Here is a 23,621-nt window from a genome sequence, read left to right on the forward strand (position 1 = left end):
GAATGCTACTATCAGAGTCCTTTTAATTGAGTCTAAGTGATGTGACTTGAAGGGTTGAGGATTAGGGTATCAGGACCTGAATCCAGTGGGAAACATCAGATCCCTTGCCATTTAGGGTTCACCTGCTCCAAAGCAATAGCTGCTTTGGTTCCATCTAAAAATGTTGACTTCAAAACAGAACTTTCAGCTTATTTCCCTCTTTTTCATACACATTTCATCTTATAAAATGCAGAGGCTGGAATCTCTGGTCTATATGGAAGAACACACTCAACAGCAACAGTAGCTCTCCCAGGGAGTAGAACTCAAGACTGGTCTATCTTGTACCTAACCAGGAGGGTTATTACCAAGAAACAAGAGTCTCCTTCTAAGGTGGTTTCACCTGTAAGGCAATCCCTTAGCCTGGTCCCTGAGGGCTTCATTAGAGTAGGGTCCTGGTGATTTTACTGGCTTGTTAAGAAGGCTTTTCAAAGTCTTGTGTAATGATGATGAATGGCAGGGCAAAATCATGTTAACACATTATAAACAATTCCAGGCACAACCAGTATCTCACACTGTACTTTATTTTTCTTCACAATATTAACTAGACAGACAAGGAAAGTTTAACGGCAATGTGACTTTTTCCAACAACACAAACAAAGTGCCATTATAGCTAATGGTGGCCAACTGGAGACTTACTTTACCTTAACCATGTAAAGTATCCTTACCATATTTTTTATGTGTACAGTGTTGCAGGATATCAGCCACCCCTTAAAAGTATCAATCTTAAAAAGAGCCATGGAAGGTAAAAGTATGAAAATCTTGATAACAAAAGCTTTCAATACAAAAACACTTATTGTACACTTATTTTTATTTAAAACAAAAATAACCCCAGTAACTCAAAACAAAAGCAAACCTTGGTTGAAAACTTAAGAAGGTATAATAAAGAAAACCACCAAAAGAAAGCTTCCCCAAAAGAAATGCAATCCACTATCACTCTTGCAAATTCTACCTTGGAGGGAAAAACTTAATGAAATGAGCTATCTGGAGGGCCCACGGCAGATTTTCCAAAAGGTTTAGGTGCATGGATTTACTCTGTATCTACACTACAGTCTTATTTATTAATAGTCTCAGAATTTTTTTGATTGAGTGAGCCTTTCCATCCTCCACCAGTGTTCCCATCTTCTGTGCTGAGCTTGGTATGCAGAACAACCTTGTTGTTGATAGGATGTTGGCTTGAAGTTATTTTTCTGGGGCAGTCCAGATGAACCGGTACAGTACCATTCATGCTCCATCTGATTTTCTTTGCATCCAGTGAGATGCATATTTCATGATTGTCCAAGGTCATGGTTGTCCAAAGACATGGAACAGAATGATTCACTGGGTAAGACTAAAGGACTTGTATTATCACTTTCCAATTCAGTTTCACATTGCTTAATTTTATAAAATTTTTTTCTGTATTGTACATAATAAACATTTAGAAACAGATGTCCCTACCAACCAGAAGGTTGTCATTAAATATCCTGTTAGTTAAAACTGCACATTTATTGTTTAAATACCCATTAGACATATCCAGCTTGAAATTTATACCATTGCACTGCCAAACGGAGCTGCACTTTGAGCCATGCTGATGTCTCTGGAATCTAAATGTCGTACCACAAACTTCAAAATGTTTCTCATTTGTCACACAAGGTTCTTCAGAGGCATCACATCGACCCCAATACAGGTCCTTCATACCCTTAGTTCTGGTTATTCTGAAAACTTCCAACTCCCTGATCCAAACTTGGGAATGTTTTACATTTAAAAATTCTTCCTCCCTCCCACCCCTCCAACAAATGTCCTTTGTCCCATAATAATTAAAAAAAAAAATCCCTGAAAGATCCAAATTGAATAACAATAAAGATCTGATTGGAACCTTCATAAGCTTGACAATGTAGAATTGTATTTCTTAAAAAGTGTGTAACCACATTTGTCTGGGCTGCAAAAGACACCACAGAATAAGATCAGAATAGAATTTCAACTGACTCCCTAATTTCCTTAGAATGGCTTGTATTTCGAGCCTTTCCTGTTTTTCTCTGATAGAGTAGGTGTACATTACTAACTATAAGTGATAAGAAAGTCTAAAAACAGCCCCTGCCTTAAAAGTACAATTGGAATTAGAGTTTAAGTTCACATTTATAAACTATTTGTTTTAGGATAAGTTTAATTACAAATAGAGACTATTTGCAATTCTGTTCACTCAATAGATCCTGGAGGTGAAAGCTAGACATGTGTTGGGATTGCCCTAATTATTTACATTTAATCTTGATTATTATAACTCCTCTCGATTTATAATCACTTCCTAATTTTTCCCACTGGGCCAGAGCTACATCTTTAGACGATAAGCATTTACTAATAAAACAAAGATCACATATAAATGGAAGGCCACATCTGAACACAGAGAGGTAAGTGAGCTGTGGAGAGAATGTTGGCGTCTTGTTTGAACTAAATTGAGGTGCTTCCTTAATTCTGTGACTTTAATCCAAATCTTAAGCCTGCCAGAGTTTTCTGCCCCTGCAAATCTTTGGAGACGACCCGATGGCCATAGACCCTGTCAGCTGTCATTCTGGCCTCTCTTTCGGAGTATTTGTGCAGCGAGGGACTGGGAGGGCCGAGGAGGTTCTCAGATGTTCTTCTCCTTTTGGGGCTTTTTTTAGAGCCCTTGTCCCCAATTTGGAAAGTGCGTATACTCTATTTAACTCTGACCCTGGCCAGTGTAAAGAGGAGAACATACAGAGGACTGTTTTTTCATTCAAAAAGAGCAGTTAAGATGCAGATGTGAATCCCTCTTCAATACAAAATAGGGATGGTTCTCTGTTGCCCAACTGCAAAATAATTAGATATAATGAAAAAAAAGAAGAGGAGAAAAAAATGACTAGTTGAGGCTTTTATATACATTCATTGCTTCTAACATGTTTTTAACAATGAGGAAAATGCAACATCAACTACTCTTAGAGCAAGTGCAGCCACAATACTGTACAGTTCTGGGGCCAAGAGGCTGGGCACATTTACTGTTATTAAAACCAGGTAACAAAACCCCACAGCAAAAGGCAGCCAGCCAGCAATTAGCCCCCGTGACCTCTTAATATATATACATTTTTCAAATACTCTGTGAATCCCGTTTGAACAACAACAAAAGACAAAACAGGCTTTATATTAAAAACGTCCACGTTCTTCATTGTTACTTCTAAAGCAGCTTGGAGGATCTTACCACGTGGAGCATACCGCAAACTGACTCCATTAAAATGATTTTGGCAGGATAGCAGCACAGGATTGGATATTCCATATTCATCACTTTGACAATGTAAACCTTTCATAAAATAATATTTTGCTTAAAAATTAGAATCATTCAAAGGTCTGATCATTCTGTTCCCTGAGGCCCGCCGGGGAGGTCTGGCTTCATACCACAGGTTTCCTGCTTTCTTGGTGGAGCGTAAGCACCACTGCATTTCAGGAAGACCCTGAAGGACAGCCATGAGAAAGCGCCCACGGAAGGAGGGCAGGAGGGCTCTGGGTGGGTCTGTGTTGAAACAGGCCACGTAAAGCAACTCTCTAAAGGTCAAACCACCATAGATTTGAATCTGCTGGTCATTCCCCATCTGGATGTTTAACTGAATGAATCTCATGGGTTTAACCAAACATGCATGTAATCCTGAATACCATGAATTAAATGCGGAATTGCCCAGGGACGAGGAAACCTTCAAGAAACAAGGTCAAAGGGACAACAGATATAACTCACAATAAACAATTCTGTTGACATGGAAATGCACATGACTTGGTTGAAACAAAGCTCCTCAGTGGCCAGTGACATCCAGGTTTTCTTAGGTAGCTGAGACTCAGGGCTTATCTCACCTTCTCAGAATGCTTTTGAAGAATCAAGAGATAAAAATCTCAAACAGAAAATGATCACTTTTGCTCACAAATAGTGTATAGGCCATAACTAAACACAATTAAAAACAAAAAAACGCTGAGATGCATGTATTTTTTTAAAGCAGCTTTCGAAATATCAACCACAGCATTAAACATTGAACAGAGTACATTCCAAAGTTAATACAGATAAATGGTATATAATGCAATAATGCCACAGAGTTATTCCATCAATGTTTCAAGGCTGATTCTAAACTGGAAGAAAAAAAAATTTCCTAGTTTATTTGCTGAAGATGTCACTTCTTTTGCTACTTCTTTATAGTTCCCCACCATTGATTTTTTTTAATGCCCCAGGATGTACAGATAACCCCCATATTCCACACCTGGAACTTTTTTTTTCTGTCAGGTTTTCAAATAAAACCAAACTACAGTGACAAGATAATGTTTTACATGTAATTCCACAGACAGAGGTCAATTAATCCATGACACCTCACTTCAATGCTTCCTTTAGGATTTGTGACCCTCTCCAAAGTCATTTAAAGCCTTGCTTTAAACTGACAGGTGGGCCAAGGCCACACAGCCAACGTGCCATGTGCTACAGCCAAAATGGGCCGTGGCCATTGCCTCTCCTCACGTTCCCAGCCTTCACCATGTCCTTCTGTTGGAAGGGCCCAGGGCCTCTGTTCCTTCCCTCTACAGTGATACATGTCTTAAGAAGGGTCGTGGCTCCCATGCTCCACGTGAAAACGGGCCTACCTGGAGGGCCCCAGGGTGACAGGCCCAGCCACACCCCTCTATTGCTCTTTCTTGACAGTGGAATTCTGAGCTCCATCAGCTTCCAGACATTCGGAGACCACACTGCCCTGCTGATCATCCCTGGAGGAGGCCAGTGAGGGCCCAGGCTCAGTTCCAGGACCAGGCCTCCAAGCTGGGACACAGGCAGGTTCTGCGGACTTCGGTCTCCTAAAAGCAGGCACTTGTGGCGGCCTGATGCTCTGGGTAACTCTAGCCTTCCTGATGCGGAAGTCACCGAAATGTTCACTTCCTCAAGTTCCAGAGGATTCTGTTTCTTACTCAGACAGAGCCAGTATTGGGAGTTGGGGGGTGCGTATCCAAAATATATGAATATACACAATCAGGGCTTAAGGTACTGGATGATATTGTATAAATTGCTAAAATGCTTTTCTCGGCACAATTGGTAGCTTAAAAAAATACTTTCCTATGATTTAAGGGCATTTTTCCCATCGCTGTCCTTCGGCGTGGAAATCTCAGTGGGTACTAGGTCCATCCGAAGTTCCCAACTCTTTTCCTCCCACCAGGTATGCATCATGTGAGTCATATGCAAAGAGTCTCTTCTTCAGGCCAGGGAGGCATGGACTTCCCCGCACAGGAACCCTCCCTCTGTTAATATCACAGCCCCCAGGGCAAAGAAATGCAAGTGAATGAACACCTTCTCCCCAGCCTCCAGCAGCCAGAAAGACAGCTTCCCCAATGATCAGGTCCTTTTTCCATCCGTCTGCTCTTCAGATGGTGAGTTAGTCCGGCCAACAACATGGAAAGCGAATCTGTGTTTACAGGCACAGAACATCCAGGTGGAGCCACACGAAGCAGTGCTTGGCAATTAGTGGTCGGATTTCCAAAGACAGGAGTTTTGATGGGACTGTCTTAAATAAATAAATCTTTTTTTCTTAATAATGTAAAAAATAAATGATATTTCCCTTTGGCAGTAAATAGCTGATTCGACGTTTTGCCTGAAGACTGTTAATTGTTGTGTGTGTGTGTGTGTGTCTGTCTGTGTGTGTGATGTTTATATGTGTGTTATTTTTTTCTTAAACAGCCTGCAGCTTTGTTTCATGGTACATCACTGACAATGCATATTATTTCTACTGCTTTAGTGAACCTTTTGCATATTTGTTTGGGGCAGGCGTGTTGACTTCACTTGTGGCCCAGATAGGCACCCAGGGTGATGCAAGCTCCCACCAGGGCCAAACTGAGCAGAGTCTTCAGAGACAGCCAGGAGAAATCAAACAGAGGCCGCATGCTGGGGCCGTACAGTTCCACAAAGGCATCCTGCAGTTGGGGGAGAGGAGGGAAGAAAAAGAAAGAGTATTAGAGAGAGAGCAGAGAATGCCACCCCACAGAGAAAGAGGCATCCTGCCAGGGCAGCCTGGGCACCTTCAGAAGGGTGAGAGGGGAAAAGGCAAATGCTCTTTGGAGGCCATGATTCAGAAACCACTGTTTTCATTAATTCAAGGCATATTTATTGAGACCCTATTTACGTGCCAGCCATCTTAGAGATACAGCAGTGCATAAAATAGACTAAAAGTTCCTACTTCACGAAGCTTCCATCTAGTGGAACAGTATAGACAGCAATCAATATAAATTATCACATGGTGTAGGAGAGAGTGCTAAGGGCCGAGGAGAAAAACAGCAGAGGCAGTTAGAAAATATTAGAGGTTTTGCAATTTTAGCTAGCATGCCCATCCATAAAAGTAATAAAATCTAGCAATGATGATGACCGTCACACTCCTCGATTGAGTGTTGACATCTTATCAAATGTCTGCCATGCATTATTTTAGTCTTTGTACCAAACTTTTTCTTTCTTCTTTTTTTTTTCAGAGACAAGAGTCTTTCTCTGTTGCCCAGGCTGCAGTGCAGCGGTGCAATCATGACCCACTGTAGCCTCGAACTGTTGGACTCAAGAGTGATCCTCCTGCCTCCGCCTCCTGAGTACCTAGGATTACCACGCTTGGCTAATTTTTAAATTTTTTGTAGAGATAGGGTCTTACTATACTTTCCAGGCTGGTCTTGAACTCCTGGGCTCAAGTGATTCTCCTGCCTCAGCCTCCCAAAGTTCTGGGATTAAAGACATGCACTTTCTCATCCAGCTAATTCTTTGTACCAATCTTATGAAGTTATTTTATTTGTTTCTGTTCTGAAGATGAAAAAGCTGAGAACCGCAGGGAATAAGAGACTTTTTAACAAATGGCAGAGCCAGGCTTTGAACCCAGATAGAAACCAGCACCCTTGTCTCTGCTGACGCCCTGGCCTGGCTAACGGCAGCTCTGTGAGAGCATTTGGTCGGTCAAGGGCTCAGTCAGTGGAGGGGCCAAGGGCGGCCTTGACTGGTGCAGTGCCAGCCTCTAAGGTCAAGGTTCTCCTGGGGAAAGGGAGCTGTCAGGGGGTTTCTCTTGGGGGTGGCTAGACTGGACGACCACAACTCTGCATTTACTCAAATTGTGGATCTCACAAGGCAGGAGATCAGGGGTGTGTCACTGAATGTGCAGGTCCCTGAGAGACAAAAAGGGTGTCTCCCTTCCATTCCTATCTCTCCATCTCAAGTCGGGTCTGTAGTGTGTTGTAGCAAAGTACACCCTCTGGATGGGCTTGGATTGAGCAAATCACCAATTGCTCATTTCCTAGATTTTGGGGAGATTATGTTTCACATTTGGGTCCAATGAGTATTTGGACAACTTTCTGAATGAATATTTGAATATATAAATCAGTAAATGAATTCTTTTTACTTCTGATTTATTCAGGATGAAGAAGAAAACAAGAATAGTTCCACATTATTCCCAACAACCCTGACTCAAAGCACACAATTTTATTACAGGAAACAGTAACATACCATGACCCTGGACATCACTGTTGGGAGGGGCTCCAACAGTGCACAGAGGGGTTCCCTTTCTCTGGGGCAAGGGCTGTAGCAGTGGGACCAGGGATTCTCTTTGTCTCCCTCATGCTGGGCATGGTCTTGGTGCACTATAGGTGCGTAGTAAATGTTTGTTCACTTAAGCTTTCTGAATACAATCATTGGTCTTTGGCTTAATGCTTTACCCAAATGCTTACGAATCTGTTTGAAATTACTCCTTCTATATGTAACAGCCTCTGAGAATCCTGAGGTTAGTTTTGATGAGGATTTAAAGCATTGTTAGGGTAACTTTCCACATTATTAAATATAGATTTATACAGTTATTTTCATGATATATAAAATGTGCCATACTTTAAAAAATTCATGTTTATAGTGTTTAAAACTTTTGCTATTATAAACAATATATTTTTGTATATATATTTTTGTATATAAATTCTTGTCTATTTGTTCAGTTGCTTTTTTGAAACAAACTCCTAGAAGTGACCTCAACTGACCAGTCATCAATATTGCTTCCAGAAATCACGAAGGGCTTGCCTTGAGCCATCCTCACACTCTCATGGATTGCCCTCCAACCAATGCCACCTTTTACAAAAGGCAGGCAAGAATTTAGGGCGAGGGTCACACTGAGAGTGATCCTGCCCCCCAGGGGACATTTGGCAATGTTTGGAAGCATTTTTAGTGGTCATGATTTGGGGTGAGGGTGCTACTGGTATCTAGTGGGCAGAGGCTGCGGACGCTGTTCAACATCCCACAATGCACAGGGCAGCCCCCCAATGCTAACAGGGCCGAGGCTGAGAAACTCTGGTTTATAAGATGCTCTGTAATCACAGACCATAGAAGAACAGATGACCCATCCTGTGTGTCAACAGCATTGGTCAAATCAGCACAATCAGCTAGCCCAGACCAGCGACTGCTAACCCAGTGGGCCTTCTGCATCTTTGGAGGTCCTTGGTTAACTTTTACCAGGAGAGGGCGCAAGGGCTTTCTTCTTCTTTTTAAATATCTATTGTTAAACATTTCTAAATTTCAGTGTTAGAAAAGCGAGGCAATAGACGTACATAAAATGTGTGTTTAGTGCTCTTAGCACAGAGCTAAGGCACAATCATGATTGTCTGCCAAGATGCACACCCCTCTCCATATAAGCAGGGATCAGTGGGGCAGGAAGGAGTCAGGACTTCTCCACAAGCCGGAACTCTGCCTCTTCCAGGGAGCAACCCAAGACATCACAGACACAGCTGCAAATGTCAACTAGTCCTCCCATCCATGCTTCTCTCTCTGAGGGATGGGTAGGCTGAAACCCTCAACAGCCTAGCCAAAAGACACCCCAAATTTGTCAGGGCACTGGCAATAGGTTGTCTGCAATTTGGCTTGACATTGAGAAGGTCAGTGGCCGGGCTCTGAATCCCTTTAGTAATCAACAGAGTTTTGTGTGGCAAAATCTGAACCAGACTAAGCCCCTGATCATTTGTCCTCTCTGGACCTGAAGCCATCCTGGGAAACCGGAGGATGCAGGGACATACACCAGCTGGCATTTTCTCCCAGTTGGCCTGGCACACAGTGCTGGAGAGCAGAAGAAATGCTGTCCCAAATATCCCCACCTCCTTGGAGCTGGAATAGTTCCCTCTCACCACCCTCACCCCCACACAAATAACAGTGCTTGTCATGAACCTAACAGGCCATTTCTGATATGCATTACACAGAACAATGTCATTTCTAGAGTGAGATGAGCTAAACTAGCAGCTCTTGGCCCAAAGCCTTAGCACAGAGATGCTGTTGCCATCCCAGGGGGCTGAGAAGGGCATGGGACTTGGAGGAGGAGTGTGGGTGAACCCTGGCTTTGATATTTTATTAGTTTATAACCTTGAGCAGATAACCCAGCCCCGAGCCTCATTTACTTCATCCATAGCCATAAAATTCATTATTGTGAAGATTAACATAGGTCACTCAAAGCCATTTGTAAATTGGATACAGAAAGTGAGCTCGTGGCAGAACAAACACCTTGCTCTTGTCTGTCCTCTTGCAGACCTGCTCCGCACCTACTCAACCTGCCCTTCCCCCAAGAAGTTCTGCTGAGCCTGCCGTTTTGCAGAAGCAATTTCCTCTCTTAGCTTTCCGATCTGAGGATAGTCCGTAATTTCTATAGGAATTATGAATTAAAATGTATACATCCCATGTTCTGGTCAAAGATGGGAAGTGATAATACGATGCCTACCTATCTGTCCTTCTTTATACATTATTAGAGTGTAGGGCTAGAGGGCAAGTCATTTAACCCCCTGGAGGTTGGATCTGGCCTCTAAACTTTGCCCTTCTACAATTCCAAAGTGCAAAGGAGACCCTGTGGCTTCGGGACTAAAATGACCTGAAAGCTTCTTTCGCAGAAAGTCTTCCTGCTTTTTCAAACATCCTGATTGGGGCGATTTCCGAAGTCTGTTTGAACAGTCTGTCATTATTTGTTTAAGTTTGAAAGCTGTTTTAAATAAACACATGCTCATTTTATGTATTAAAAGCAACAAAGAGGGAAAAAGAAAACCTGGGTCGTCATGTGATTCGGACAAAATCCCAGTCTATATATTTAGGAAGCTCTGTGTCCCTTGCTCATGTCAGGACTGGCAAGGGCTTACCCGACTTCGCGGATCACAGGTTCACACAGAAAGGCTGGCACCGGCTCCTCCTATGAGGAGGAGGTGGGCAGGGCCTCAGCTCTGGTGGCTCTGTCCACAATGGCTTTCCCATAAATTTCCAATTCAGAGGCCACAGAGGATCTGAGTTCCACCCAGGGCCGGCCCAAGGGGACAGGATGGCCAAACTCCCAGCCGCAGCCTTGCTGCAGGTTTGGAACCAGGCCAGGTAGATGTGGACGGGAACAGACCAGGGTCAAGACTCCTAAACTCAGCAAAGGTGTCCTCACCCCTCCGGGCCGTGGAGCACTCCCACCTGGGAGGCAGCCATCCTCCAACATTTTCCTTTTCCGTTCAGAACCTTCAAGAATTTTTTTTTTTTTTTGAGATGGAGCCACTGTCACTCAGGCTGGAGTGCAGTGGCTCCCAGGTTCAAGCAATTCTTCTGCCTCAGCCTCCCGTGTAACTGGGACTACAGGTACCCTCTACTACGCCCGGCTAATTTTTGTATTTTTAGTAGAGAAAGGGTTTCATGTTGGCCAGGCTGGACTCAAACTCCTGGCCTCAAGTGATCCTCCCACCTTGGCCTCCCAAAGTGCTGGGATTACAGGCATGAGCCACCGCCCTGGTCCACTTCAAGAAATTTCACGTCAACCTAAAATGAGAATTTTTTTTAAAAAAGGTCAGATTGTCAAGAATGGAAGAGAAGGTTAATTCTAAGTGCTGAAAAGAATGGTATGCGGTTGGGGATACAGGCGGGGGTCCCAAAATAACCCTTATGCCCAGGTAAAGGTAAACATGGAGACCTTTTGAATTTGGTAATGCATATCAAAAGGCTTTTAAAAAGCTTTTGTTAGTAATTTCACTTCCAGTTATTTATTTTGGAAAAATAATAAAGTGCATAGATTATGAAATAATAGCATAAACCTGGAAACAAATGTCTGAAAATAGATGACTGACAGTGCGTCCACATGATGGAATGCTGTTCAGCATTAAAAGTCATACCCTATAGTTATTGGCAAGAAATTGTGTTCCTAACGTCATATTGAGTAAAGCAGGACAAAATGGTCAGCAAAACATGATTCCACTTCTGTAAAAACCTAACATATACATGTGCGCGTTTACAAACAGAAAAAAATGTCCGTGCTGATGTGTGCTCCACCCTAACCATTATCTTCTCTGTCTCTGCCCTCCTAGAAAAGCTGCCAAGCCACACTCATTGGCTCACTTCCCACCCACATTTGAACCCATTCAGTCTGGCTTCTTCCTATACTGTGCCTCTGAAACCACCCCCACAAAGACCACCAATACCCTCCACGTGGCTAAATCCACTGGGTGTGAGGCTGTATCTTAGTAGGTGCTCTGATGCCCCGGACACCAAGACCACTGAGGGTCTTCCGTGACTCTGCTCCCTTTGGGCTACCTCCTTCCTCCTGAAGAATTTCCTCTCTGTCTCCCTCAGGGGCACCTCCTCCCTGGCCTATTCTGGTAAGTTCTCGATGCTGCCCATCAGGCTTCTGTCTGGACATTTTCTTTGCTCTCTTTGACCAATCTCTTTCACTCTCTTGGTCTTATATACCACCCCTATGATAATGTTCCTAACATCTTTATATCCAGTCTCACTTTCTCCCCTAACTGGCAAATACTTATTCCAATTGCTTTCTAAGACATCCCCTAGGGAGTTTGATCAACCTGCCCCAAACTGAAGCTATCATCACTCCCTCCATCAAGCCTCCCTATCTTCCTGTCTTCAACCTGGCTATGGCATCAAGTAAACCTACAGCCTGAGAGTCTCCTAGATGTTTTTCTCTTCCTCATGCCCCATATTCATTCATCAGTAAATCCCATGGCCATAGGTTAGACTCCCTTAGAAGCAGACCCTAAGACAAAGATTTGAGTGCAAGTGGTTTATTTGGGAGATGATGCTAGGAACTCTAAGGGGAGCAGGGAAGGGAGAGAAAAAAAGGAAAAGACTCATGCATGAGTTACCTCATCAAGCAAGTTATTGCTACTGGCAAACAGAGCTTACTCCTGCCAGGGAAATCTGAGGGCCGGTGTAGACCATGCATCTCTTGTTAACCCACTGAGGGACTAGGGAGCTGGGGTATTTATACACCAACTCTTGCTATTCATTGGTTGAAGGTTGCCCCTATGGAATGTCAATACCCCAGCACTCCTAGCTGGCCATGTCACAGGTGAAGTACCAATCAAGGAAATAGGTACAGATGCCACATCTCTTATAGCTGGAGGTGAAGTTAGTGAGCACTGAAGTGGTAAAGGCCAGGAGACAGGACAGAACAGGGCAGTAGATGCACTGCCAATTTTACCACCTGAACACTTCTCTCTCCCTTTACCTTCTCTCCCCAGGATCACTGCTGTGATTTCCAATCTGATCTCTCTGCCTCTGTCTGAGTCTTGTGCTTTGCCTGTAAATCTCTTCTGTGTACTGCAGCCAGAGTGATCCATTCAGAATCAAATCTGTTGCTTCCATGCTTAAGTCTAAGGTTCCCAATGCTCTGGCTCCAACCTAGTTCTCCTGCTCAGCTTGTCATTCTTAAGTCAACTTTGGTTCATTCAGAGATTCAGCTCAATCATTTTCTGCAAGCAACTTTCTCCAAATCCCTAGGTTGAGCTAAATAATCCTCGGCTGTTCCCTGTTCACAGTATTATACGAAGATCATCTGTTTACATGTCTGCCTTCCCCATTCAACTGTTAGCACCTGGAGGTGCAGGACCATGTTTTATTTATCTTTGGATCCCTGGAGCATGTGTCTGTCATACGTTAGGAACTCAGCAAATGTTTGTGGAGCTGAAACAAACTGATTTGTTTTACTATACGGCAGATTTTTCAAACATCCTAATAGATAATATTTTTTTAAAAGGGGAGTATTCAGAGACCAAATAAAGGACTGGCTTAGATAAAATTCAGTGCTTTTTCTTTCTTTCAGCAGCAGCCTCTAGTGTCCTCCTCCCAGGGACTGATGGTTAGCCGGTTCCCAAGGGCACAGAGGGATCTGATTGGTCAGTGCTGGTCAGTGTCCCTGCTATATTGGTTAGTAAATATTATCACCCCCACTCACAGATGCTTGATTCTCCAAGAAAGGGAGTAGCATTTTCCAAACTCATTTGGCCCCTAACCCCTCTGTCAAGGAGACTGCTGCTGTGTTTGGAGTATTAGGAAGACAAACTTTGACAAGTGCTGCCTAAGAGGGTGAAAGGACAATAGCAGGGCATTGGCAAGAGGGGCAGCATTGGTGCCTGTGGTGCAGGGCAGGGGAGACGACCAGAGGTCGAAGGCTGTTTCTAGACATCTATGCAAACATAGAGACCACTGGGTACGTCCTGATCCTAGATTCCACCAAGAGGGCTGGAGACTCATTGGCAATACTATCTGCGACTACTGCGGCCACACAGAGTCTATGACATGCAACGGTCAGGTGAGAGAGAACGCCAGGAGAAAGAGAAAGGACATGAAGGAGGAAGTGGGGTAGACAGACACTTGTCTTGCAAAGAGAGCGCTCCATGAAGCCAAGCAAGATTCTCCTGACACCAGAGTTGGCTCAGAGCAAAAGGGGGAGCAAGCCGCACTGGCGGCTGGGAGTGGTGGCCGGCAGAGCACACGCAAGGAAGTGAAGACTTTTTTCTACCTGAATAAAGCAGCTGGTGAGGAAGTGACTCCATTTCCCCCCTTATCATCGGCTCGGCAGGATTTCCTCCGCAGCCACATTGTGCTGAATGAGTCTAGAGGGTTCCGTCTGCAGAGCAGTGTGGCTTTGGCAGCTGCACGCTTGCTTCTGTCCCCTGTGACTCTTCCTCCCGCACCCTCCCTTTACTCCCAAAATATTGTTTCCGGGTTTGGGGGAAAAGGAAAGGGAAAAAAATAACCCTTGAGCATATAACTGAAGGACACACAGCTGCCTGGGCCGGAGATGGCGAAGAGGCATGGGAGCGTGAGAAGCACAAGGATTTGCCTTCCTCCAGGCTGGCGAAGGCTGCTCCCCAAAGCCATCTCCAGTGCCTGGGGGTTGATCTTGGAGGAACTCTGGGTCCAGGGGGAGGGGCTGGTTGAAACATGGGCCAATGACATTCGTGAAACCTAATCTCCATGTCATTTGGATGTAACAAGAAACCTGCTGGAGACATGGCAGGAGATGAAAAACCCAAACAAAACAAAAACAAAAACAAAACTTGCCCGCTTACCACAGTTGGTCCAGGGAAGTTCTGGTGTGTTCTGTTATGCAAATTTAGCTAAGAATGCAAATCAGGCAGGGGCCCTCAGGAGCTGGGGAGGCTGAAAAATGAGAAGCCCAAATGGGTGCTTCCTTTCTCTGGCATTATTTTCACAGTTTGAAAATAATGTGCAAAGATGGCTTATGCCACGGGCCAGGGCAGAGGAAGCTTGGCCCCAACCACCTGCTAATGGAGACTTCAGCCAGAGCTGGCTATTCCAGAGATGGACCTCAGAGGACTCCTTAGTCTAATTACCTTCTGGGCTGGGGTAGAAGGTGGTGTCTGGAGGGAAGCACAGAGCCAAGTTCCCTACTGCCGCATTAGCTATGCAAATACTGCAGGGCACCTGTGGGCTCATGTCCCTCCTGCAAGAAGGTGTGGGCAGTCCAGTAATTCAAAGGACGTACTTCTGAAATGGGTGGAGAAATGCATTTATAGCAAAAAGTGCTAAAAATATGTTAATAGTTATGCTATTTGGTTCACCAGGTTAGTGTAATAAACCATAACAAGAGAGACTAAAGGCCGTATCTATATGACCTTGAAATCTCATCTTCAGCGGGCTTATTCATTCAGTAACCAAACTATTTTTGTAAGGTGCTGAGTATTTAGCTTAAAGCTAAATAAGACACATGCCCTGCCCTATAGTAACTGCTCGGTAATATTCCCAGTGGCTTCCATGGGCCTGAGAATTTTCTTAGTACTGAATTCAAAGCACTTTGTGTCTTGTCTGCAGGCCCATTTGCCCAGCAGTGGCCTTGCCAGGAGAGAACAGGCCCATGCTCCGGTCCTCATTTTAAGGCACACCTGAAGAGGCCCTAAAGAAAGGGCCTATATACACACAGGCCTCAGTCACCTGCTTTCCAGTGTTTTGGCTTTAAAACAAAGTTTCTTCATTTTTCTTCCTACCTTCCTCATTCCATTACCTTCTTTTGGCTAGAGCTTCCGAGGGCCCTGCCTATTGTGGTGCTTAGCCCTCTCTTGTTTTGGGCTTATGCTATTTCACTGTTTGGGGGGGAAGTATCAAGCATAAAGTGACAAACTTAACACTTTTATGATATTGTGTTGGACATGAAAATATGTCCAGCAAAAAACTTAATTATTATAACTCAACAATAAAAACGTAAGTAGCTAAATTTTTAAAAAGGCCAAAGGATTCTGGTAGACATTTTACCAATGAAGGTACACAAATGGCCAGTAAGTGCATGAAGAGATGTTTCGCTATCATTAGTCATTAGGGAAATGCAAATCGAAACCACAAGGAGAGATCACATCCACTAGAGTGGCTCTAATTTTAAAAATAGATAATAACAAGTGTTGGCGAGGATGTTGAGAAATTGAAATCCCTGCACATGGCTGGTGCAGCCATTGTGGGAAAACAGTTTGCTGATTCCTCAAAAAGTTAAACAGAGTCACCACATGACCCAGCAATTCAACTCCTAGTACACCCAAAGGAACTGAAATTGCACGTTCACACGAAAACTTGTACACAAATGTTCACATCAGCATTATTCATAATAGCCAAAAGTGGAAATGACCCAAATATCCACTAACTGATGAACAAATAAACAAAATGTGGTCTACCCACATAATGGAATCTTACAACTCAGCCAAAAAAAGGAGCGAAGCATTGACACATGCAACAACATGGATGACCCTCAAAAACATGAGGCCAAGTGAAGGATCCAGGCACAAAGGCCACCCACTGTCTATGAGTCCATTGACATGCAATGTCCAAAATAGGCAAGGCCATAAAGACAAAAAGTGGATTAGAGGTTCCCAGGAGACGGGGAGACGGGGAGACTAGGGAGTCATTGCTAATGGGTACAGGGCTTCTTTTTGGAGTGATGGAAAAGTTCTGGAATTAGCTAATGGTGATGGTTGTATAACATTTTGAATATGCTAAAAACCAATGCGCTGATCACTTTAAATGGAATTTTATGGCACGTGAACTATATCCCAATAAAAGAGCTTAATTATATTCCTTACACGACATGAAGAGGGACTAAACTATTTTTATACCATATGGAATTCCACAGAAGTACTGGCTTGCGATGGGTCCTCGGCTCACAAGTGTAATGAGGAATGAGACGCTGCTGGTCAGAAAATGTGCACCACTGTCATTCTCCAAAAGAAAAAAAGGAAGAACTGTAGTAGGAGGTGGCATGGTTTGTGTTCTGGATGAGAAGTTAGGGGTCGGATGCATGAGCAGCAATCGGGGCACTCCTACTTGTAAGGTGAGCAGCTCACTTCACCCCTGGGACCTTCAATTTTCCTCATCTGAAAACTCCGCCGTAGCGAACCTCTAAGAAGTCTCTCTCCGCTCTACCATCTGGGCTTACCTAGTTAGTGACCTTATTCTTCACCCTTTCTCGTGCATCCTTGAGGATGTGACTTGGGTTCTGTTGGTGCGTGCCAGAGCTGTGTTACTGTAACTATTGCAGAGGATCTCCTGCTTCCTCTCTGTGTGGTCCATCTCTTCCATCCGCCACTTCTCCACTGCTCTTCTCCCCACCTGGCCTCAGACCCTCCTGCTGTGAGTCAGGAGGAGGCCTTTCTTGGCATAGCACTGAAGCTGTGACCTCTGATGTGCCTCTGTGCTTCCAATCTCTTTGCTTTTATGAGCACAATCCAGGTTATTTGTCCCAGACCCCAACCCCCATATGCCCACAAAGCCCTCTGCCTCTCATGCCAGTTTTAATTAGAACTGGTGACATCAGTGTGGCTTAAAGTAGGGAGCAGGTGGGAAGCTCTGATTATACTCAATACCGAACAGGACTCTCCACTGCCTGATAGGGGCTGGGGATTCCACAGGCAGACTGGCGTTTGGAATAGATCCACCAACTCTTTTTTCTTGAGATCTGGAGCCACACATGTGGCTCTCCTCCCCACCCCACGCCACTGTCCATACCTGTCTCCGTATGTGAGTAGAACATGATCACTGTGTGCTCCACAGGGATTGGCGACAGGCAAATATGCTCTACTTGTAGGTCATGATTTGGGCCAAGCGTGCTGTGGCTCCTGTGCCTGCCATGTGACTCGTGAACATGGGGCATGGCCCAGGCTGCCTCCCTCTATTTTTGTCACTGCAAGAGTTAATTCATGAAAATATGCCAAAAATGGGAACTGAAAGCAGATGCTTGTTAAGTTCTGCAGCTTGGCCTAATCGCTGTCATCAGGACGTCGCTGCTGGGGGCAGTGAGGGGAGGGAGTCCTTCATTTATTAAACGTGGAGGGCCAGAGTTAGGGGCCAAATGTTTGGTTTTCACTTGTTTAAATCAGTAAGTGTTGACTGAGGCTGGTGGTGTGGGGAGTACAAAGAACCTGCATGTCCTAATAGGAACTTGCTGAAAGTGGCCTCAGACCTGGAGGAGGGTATGTAGAAGAAAAAGAGCAAAGCAGACTAGGCTGGAGGAGGCGGCATCCTCAGCCAGCTGGGCACTGCCAGCCTCCAGCCCTGCCTTGTCTGGCACTTGCTTTTCGGGACTGGTTAAGAAATCAGCCTGGGCATCTTTTCTGGAAGCTCCACACTGCATTAGCTCCAGGGAGCCCTGATGACCTACCGCAGGCCCAGACATCTGTCGAGGACCAGATGCACCCCGGATGGTGCTGGTTCTGTTGTTCTTGGTTTGGGGCAGGTAAGTCACAAATGGCTGAAACTTCACGGCCTGCTTACATCCCACTCAAAAGCACCCCAACGTATAATAGTCTTACTCAGATCCCAGCTCCCCAGTTCTGCAGCTCAATGGGTCATTCTGTGACCGTCAAAGTGACTGCGATGATCCTCTGAGAAGCCCATGGGAGAGGCTTCTTATCCACACCATCAATCTACCGATCAAGAAGAGAAGAACAATTACATCCTCTGTGCTCTGGGGGACAAGGGGAGCTGACGGATGGTGGTGAACTCCTCAGTGAGCTCCATATGGGCATGCTAAGAAAAATCTGCTTTCATTTTGTAGTTTATGATTTAGTTCAGTTCACCTGGAAAGACTCAACATGAATAAAACCAGATGCATTTCAAGGAACACTGCTTGGCTCTTTGACAGTCCTCTTCCTTCCTCATCAGACAGTCTTCCTGTGCCCAGGGAAGACAGCAGACCTCTCTATCACAAGGAAAATGCAGTCTCTGTCAGTGGCAGCAGCTGTTAGTACCAGGACAGGTAAACGGCGGGCCAGGTCAGCCTGTGGTTCTGGATCCTGGCTCATTAACATATGGACAAGGTACGCTGGCGTGGCCTCTCATCTGAATAGCTGTTTACGGTGAAGGACCTCTGACAGTATGCTTTCTGTTGCAAGAAGGATACTGCTGTATATAGAACTAGAGAGAGAAGCAAAAACAGAAACTCAGAGAGAGAAACGGGAGACCCAGAGACCCAGAAAGACAAAGAGAAAGAGAAAAAGAGAAGCTGAAAGCAATCATGGATGAGTTTTAAGTGAGTGGAGGGGCTGAAATATCTTCCATCAGCACAACCTCCAGGGGCACAGTTGACAGCTGGCTGACCTGACCCAAGGACACGCTCTCACAGTGAAGCCAGTGAAGCTGGCCTGCTGGGGGCAGGAGCAAGGTCAGAACACTACACGTGCCCACTGTACAAGGCCTGTCAGCGTTGTCAGCAGTGGGCACTTAACACGAGAAAAGTCGTGCCCCTGGGAGATCCACTTCCAAGGCAACTGTCACTTCCCGTCAAACGCTCAGGACCGGTCAGACACATTTGCAGCTTGCAGCGGCGAGCCTGGGGGACCCTGCCTGCAGAAGGGATGCAAGTATGTGCTGGCTGGATTGCAAATGGGATTTAAACTGTGCTACGGGGCCTTTATACACCGACTATTCCTCAGGCAAAAATGGCAGAGCCAGAACATTCCAGGTGGGACTGGCAGCTGAGTGGTCAGTGGCCATGCCTATGCACGTGTAGCACTGGCAGAACCTTGCTGCCATTGCAGAAACCTTGGAGCGAGTTGGCTCAGGTTGCATTCAGGGATGCAAACATTTACTGACCGCCTGAGTTGCACACAGCATTGTGCAGAGTGCTGCAGGGGAGATAGTGAGCTTGACTCCATGACAATGAGCTCCTTAAGGCAGGACATCATGCTCATCACCCAAATCAGGTACTCAGTAAACGCTCTTCCAATGGGATGACTCAGAGATATTCACACCTAAGGTCACAGGAATAAGCTCAAGTTTGGGCTGGTGAAGGCTTCAAGAGAAATTTTAGGTCGAGCAAATTGCTATTTCCACTGAGGAAACCCCTTGGCCAATCTTGGATCCACAGGCAACATGTTTTTCATAGTATAATTGGCGCTAACTTTGGATAGCTCGTTTTAGCTCTTTCTTTCCTCTAGCTTTGATCTATCTTTTGGACATATCTGAATCGAGCAATCCAACCATAGGCAAACCACTTTAAAAAGTATTTATTTAGCATCTACTTCTAGCCAGGCACTAAATCTGGGATGACAAGAGATATTTAACTGTGGTGCCAAAGCCCATTAAGGTGGCTTTTACAAACAACTCTAGACAGAAGAGACTGCCATCAGAAAGGTCACACAACTTGCTCAAAGTCACTTGGCTCATTGCAGCAAAGCCGGGGTTCGAATCCAGGACTATATGACTGCCACGCATGTACCTTTTCAACTATATTTTGCTTCTCCCAAAGGAAGCAGAAAAGACATACAAGATCCAACTCCGGCTCCCCTGGAGCAATAAATATGAGAGGCTAAACAGGAAGTCCCGAGGAGTGACAGGGAACGCTCCAGAAATGTACCAAGAGTGTTTAAGATGGGCTGGAAGGCGGACAGAAAGTGAGACAGGAGCTGAGGCCTCAGGACTTCAAATAAAAGCAAGAAAACCAAGGATGGTGTTTCAGGGCAAAGAAGTGGCATGGGAGTTTGGGGCCACCCTGGTGGGTCCTAAAGCAAGCCGGTGTATGCCGTCAGGGGTGAGTCAGAGCGAATGGGGCCACATCAACAGAAAGAAGACCCTGTGACCATGGAGAAACCACCAGTCACAGGACCTTCCCCATCACCCCCGCCCCCGCCGCCCTGGGCACTGTGCAAGGCTGGATCCCACGGGAACGTGTGCGGCACACTCTGGAAGCCCTTGACTGTGGTCTGGCCCTGTTGCTAGGGCTGCACGTGCCATCTCAAGAGTATTTTAAAATGTTGTATGATATAGACTCAAATCCCCAAAAAGAAATTCTTTCCATATTATTCAGGAAAAGCCCTCCTATTTACAGGGCTGCTTCACAGGGAATTCTAGAATGTGAAAGAGAATAAAATTTCCTTGAGTCACAAAAACAAATCCAACTTGAGGCCTAATTTAGAATATTAAAATATGTGGCCCCAGAGCTTCCACAGTGGCAAATGGATTTTGATCCTTTCAAGTGATCAGCTCAACTATTCTTGCTGGACCAAAAGTGGTTGTGTCTGCAACGTGCATGAACAAGAGTGGCTCCCACACCACGGACAGAGCATAAGCCCTCAAAGAAGAGACCCAGGGGGATACAGGGGGCTTCCCTGGCCACTCGCCCCACTGCCCAAGAGACCCAGGGGGTGGGGGGGCTTCCCTGGGCCGCTCGCCCCACTGCCCCGTCACCTGCTCCTTGCATGGTCTCTCTCCTCCTGGAGGCACCCCTTGTGACTCCTCATGACTGGAAACAGTTTTTCTCTACTCACATTTAAAAAATCTTCATAATTTAACAAAGGCAGAGACCTTTAAATTCCTAGGAACTTACCCGCCAAGTGTTTTACAAGAACCTAGCTATGCTCACCAAGCATTTAATCCTTTAATGTTCGATGTGTTACTGGAAGGCCAGAAGTTTGCAAGACAAGTTTGTGATTGTTGCAGTCAGACCCAACAAGCCAAACACTTTCTTTCAGCATTTTGGCAGTTGCCTGCTGAGAGGGAATGTGTTCAGTGCAACATCTCTAATACACCAAATTAAAGATGAACAAACAAAAAAGCAGAATCACGGCATCCTTCATGCACAGTGACTATAAGCTCAGCTCTGCCCTCAGCACACAGGATGCCCAAGACCCTGCTCTGTGGGGTCGCTGAACAGCGAGGAGTTAGTTGGTGGGAGACAAAAAATGGCTGGACACGGCCCAGGTCCCCGAGATCCCCCAAACCTCGCTCCCCTGCCTTCACTATAACCCAGACAGGACTCCCGTCCTATCTCCCAAATCCCTTTTCCCTGCCAAAATTCCCTTTATTTTTTTCTCCTTCACTTTGTCCTTTGCTTTCCTGTTCCCTCCTTGTCTTGCATTTTATCAGCTGAAGTTCATTCCTCAGCTCTGATCCCCACAACCCGTTCTCCATTTGCCTGTTGTAGTCTAGGACAGAAAACTCAGAGCCTGAATTTCCTGGAAGACACTAATTCCCCACTCCCTCAGATACATAAAGAAATTAAGTGTTGGCCGAGTGAAACAAGTGAGACTTCTGCAGCCGCAGCCAGGGCTTGGCCATAGCTGCGAGGGACCTTCCAGCCCGCTTCCTGGCAGAAGGACTCTGGTCGTGGACACTGATGGGGAAATGGCGACTGTCCCTGAGCCCCCCAAGAAACGGAGCGAGGTAACTCGAGGCAGTGTGGTTACCATTTGACCGTGGAAGTCTGACAGGACGCCAGGCCTGCGATCCACGCTGGAGTCAGCCAGAGGCCTGCTCTACAAGCCTCCTTTAACCCTTGAGGAGTTAAGTGCTGGCATTGTGGTTATGGGACAACTGGAGAGGGATTTGTGTTGGATAAATGAGCAGAATAAAAACGTCTAAATTTCATCTTTTCTTTGTGTGTTTTCACCTCTGCCAAATTCTTGGAATTCTTATGTCTTACAATTTTATGTGCTTTTCATTTCCGTTTGAACCTGAAACATCATTTAAATGTCTTTGGAGGTAATCCTAACCTACTGAAACACCCTGAGAAACTGTGAAAAAAGTATTAGGATCATTCCACACACACGCCTGGTGGGTTTTAAGAAATTTTTGATCCCCAGGCATAAGTTCATGGTTGATGGAATACAGATTCAAACAGGTATGTTTTACTAACTTGGTACGCCACCTGAAGAAAGTGATTTTATTAAGGGTAACTTTAAATGTGAAAAAAATAATTTCACTGCCATCATGTCTACAATACCTTTTGGCGAGAAAACAAGAATTTGGAGCTTTTAATGTTTGGCAATGGAACACATCCTTTGGAGGGGAGGAGTCCCAGCAGAGCTCAACCCCTGGCTCTGAAGCTCATCATGTTATCCTAGATTTATAACCGGATAAGCTGGTCTGTTCTGATGTCTTGGTTCTGTCACAAGCCGCACAATGGCAAGCTGTGGGGTCTGAGTGTCGACGCGCCCTTTCTCAGTTCCTCCACTTGTGGTCCAGGGATTCACCTTTCCAGGCTTTGAGAGCCTCATTTGTAAAAGGAAGAGAAGCCCCATGGTCCTCTAAAGGTCCTTGGTGACACTCAAGTGACATCACTTTTAGATTCTGGGACTCAGTTTTATGTTTGTGCATCAAAAGCAGGGAGGATGAAAAGGGTTTGATACAGTTGGGGCACTGGGAGAAACAGGTGCCTGCAGCCCTGCTGGCTTGCATTCAAAGTCGCAATGTGCCATCACATTTATTACCGGTGCAAATAGAGGCTTGAATCCTAGAGGGGATTTTACTAGAAGAAGCCGGGACGTGACCTGCCGTAATATAGAAGCTAGGAATGTTCTTGATATTCTAGACATCAAAAGAAACACAAGCCAAAATCTTCATGGCACCAGACATTAGAATCCCAGGCAGGGTTTGTAAAGTCCCAACTATTTCTGCTTAAGAATCTACCCAAGAGATATTCCGACAGCTCAAATGGCATGAAAACCATATTCCAATAACACTGAGATGATTTTATGAAAAATTAAGGGATGTCTTCTCTGGATGTGTCCTACTTCTCAGCCATAAACAATATCCATTATTTATGGTAACTTTTGATGATAAGTTAATACCCCAACCAAGGGAGTTTATGGTTTTCATCCCTATTCCTCGGGCAATGGAACCATACATCACTCCAGATTACAGTGTTATTCCCTTTGGATGCCCCCAGGAGATATTTCTTGTATCTCCCAGAATACCCTCTTGAACCAAAAGTTTCCACATTTAAGTCTTTTCTCAGAATGTTTCATTCTCCATGCCCGACCCCTCCCTGCTTGGAAAATGCAGAGAAAATCCATCAGTCATTTTTGGGTTATCAGACTGTGACAAATTTGTTTTTCAAGCT

General features: G+C 45.1%; 1 protein-coding gene across 1 annotated transcript in view; it reads right to left on the reverse strand.

Moving 5' to 3' along the window:
* Window positions 1-542: 542 nt before the first annotated feature.
* The window catches only part of BCL2 (BCL2 apoptosis regulator), a 197,077-nt gene continuing 173,998 nt past the window's right edge, over window positions 543-23,621 (reverse strand). Inside the window, exon 3 of the mRNA XM_004059501.5 lies at window positions 543-5,952. Coding sequence (XP_004059549.2) covers window positions 5,818-5,952 — 135 coding nt within the window. The 3' untranslated portion in view covers window positions 543-5,817. The remainder of the gene's footprint in view (window positions 5,953-23,621) is intronic.

This window comes from Gorilla gorilla, chromosome 17, assembly GCF_029281585.2.
Source record: "Gorilla gorilla gorilla isolate KB3781 chromosome 17, NHGRI_mGorGor1-v2.1_pri, whole genome shotgun sequence".
Taxonomy (NCBI): Eukaryota; Metazoa; Chordata; class Mammalia; order Primates; family Hominidae; genus Gorilla; species Gorilla gorilla.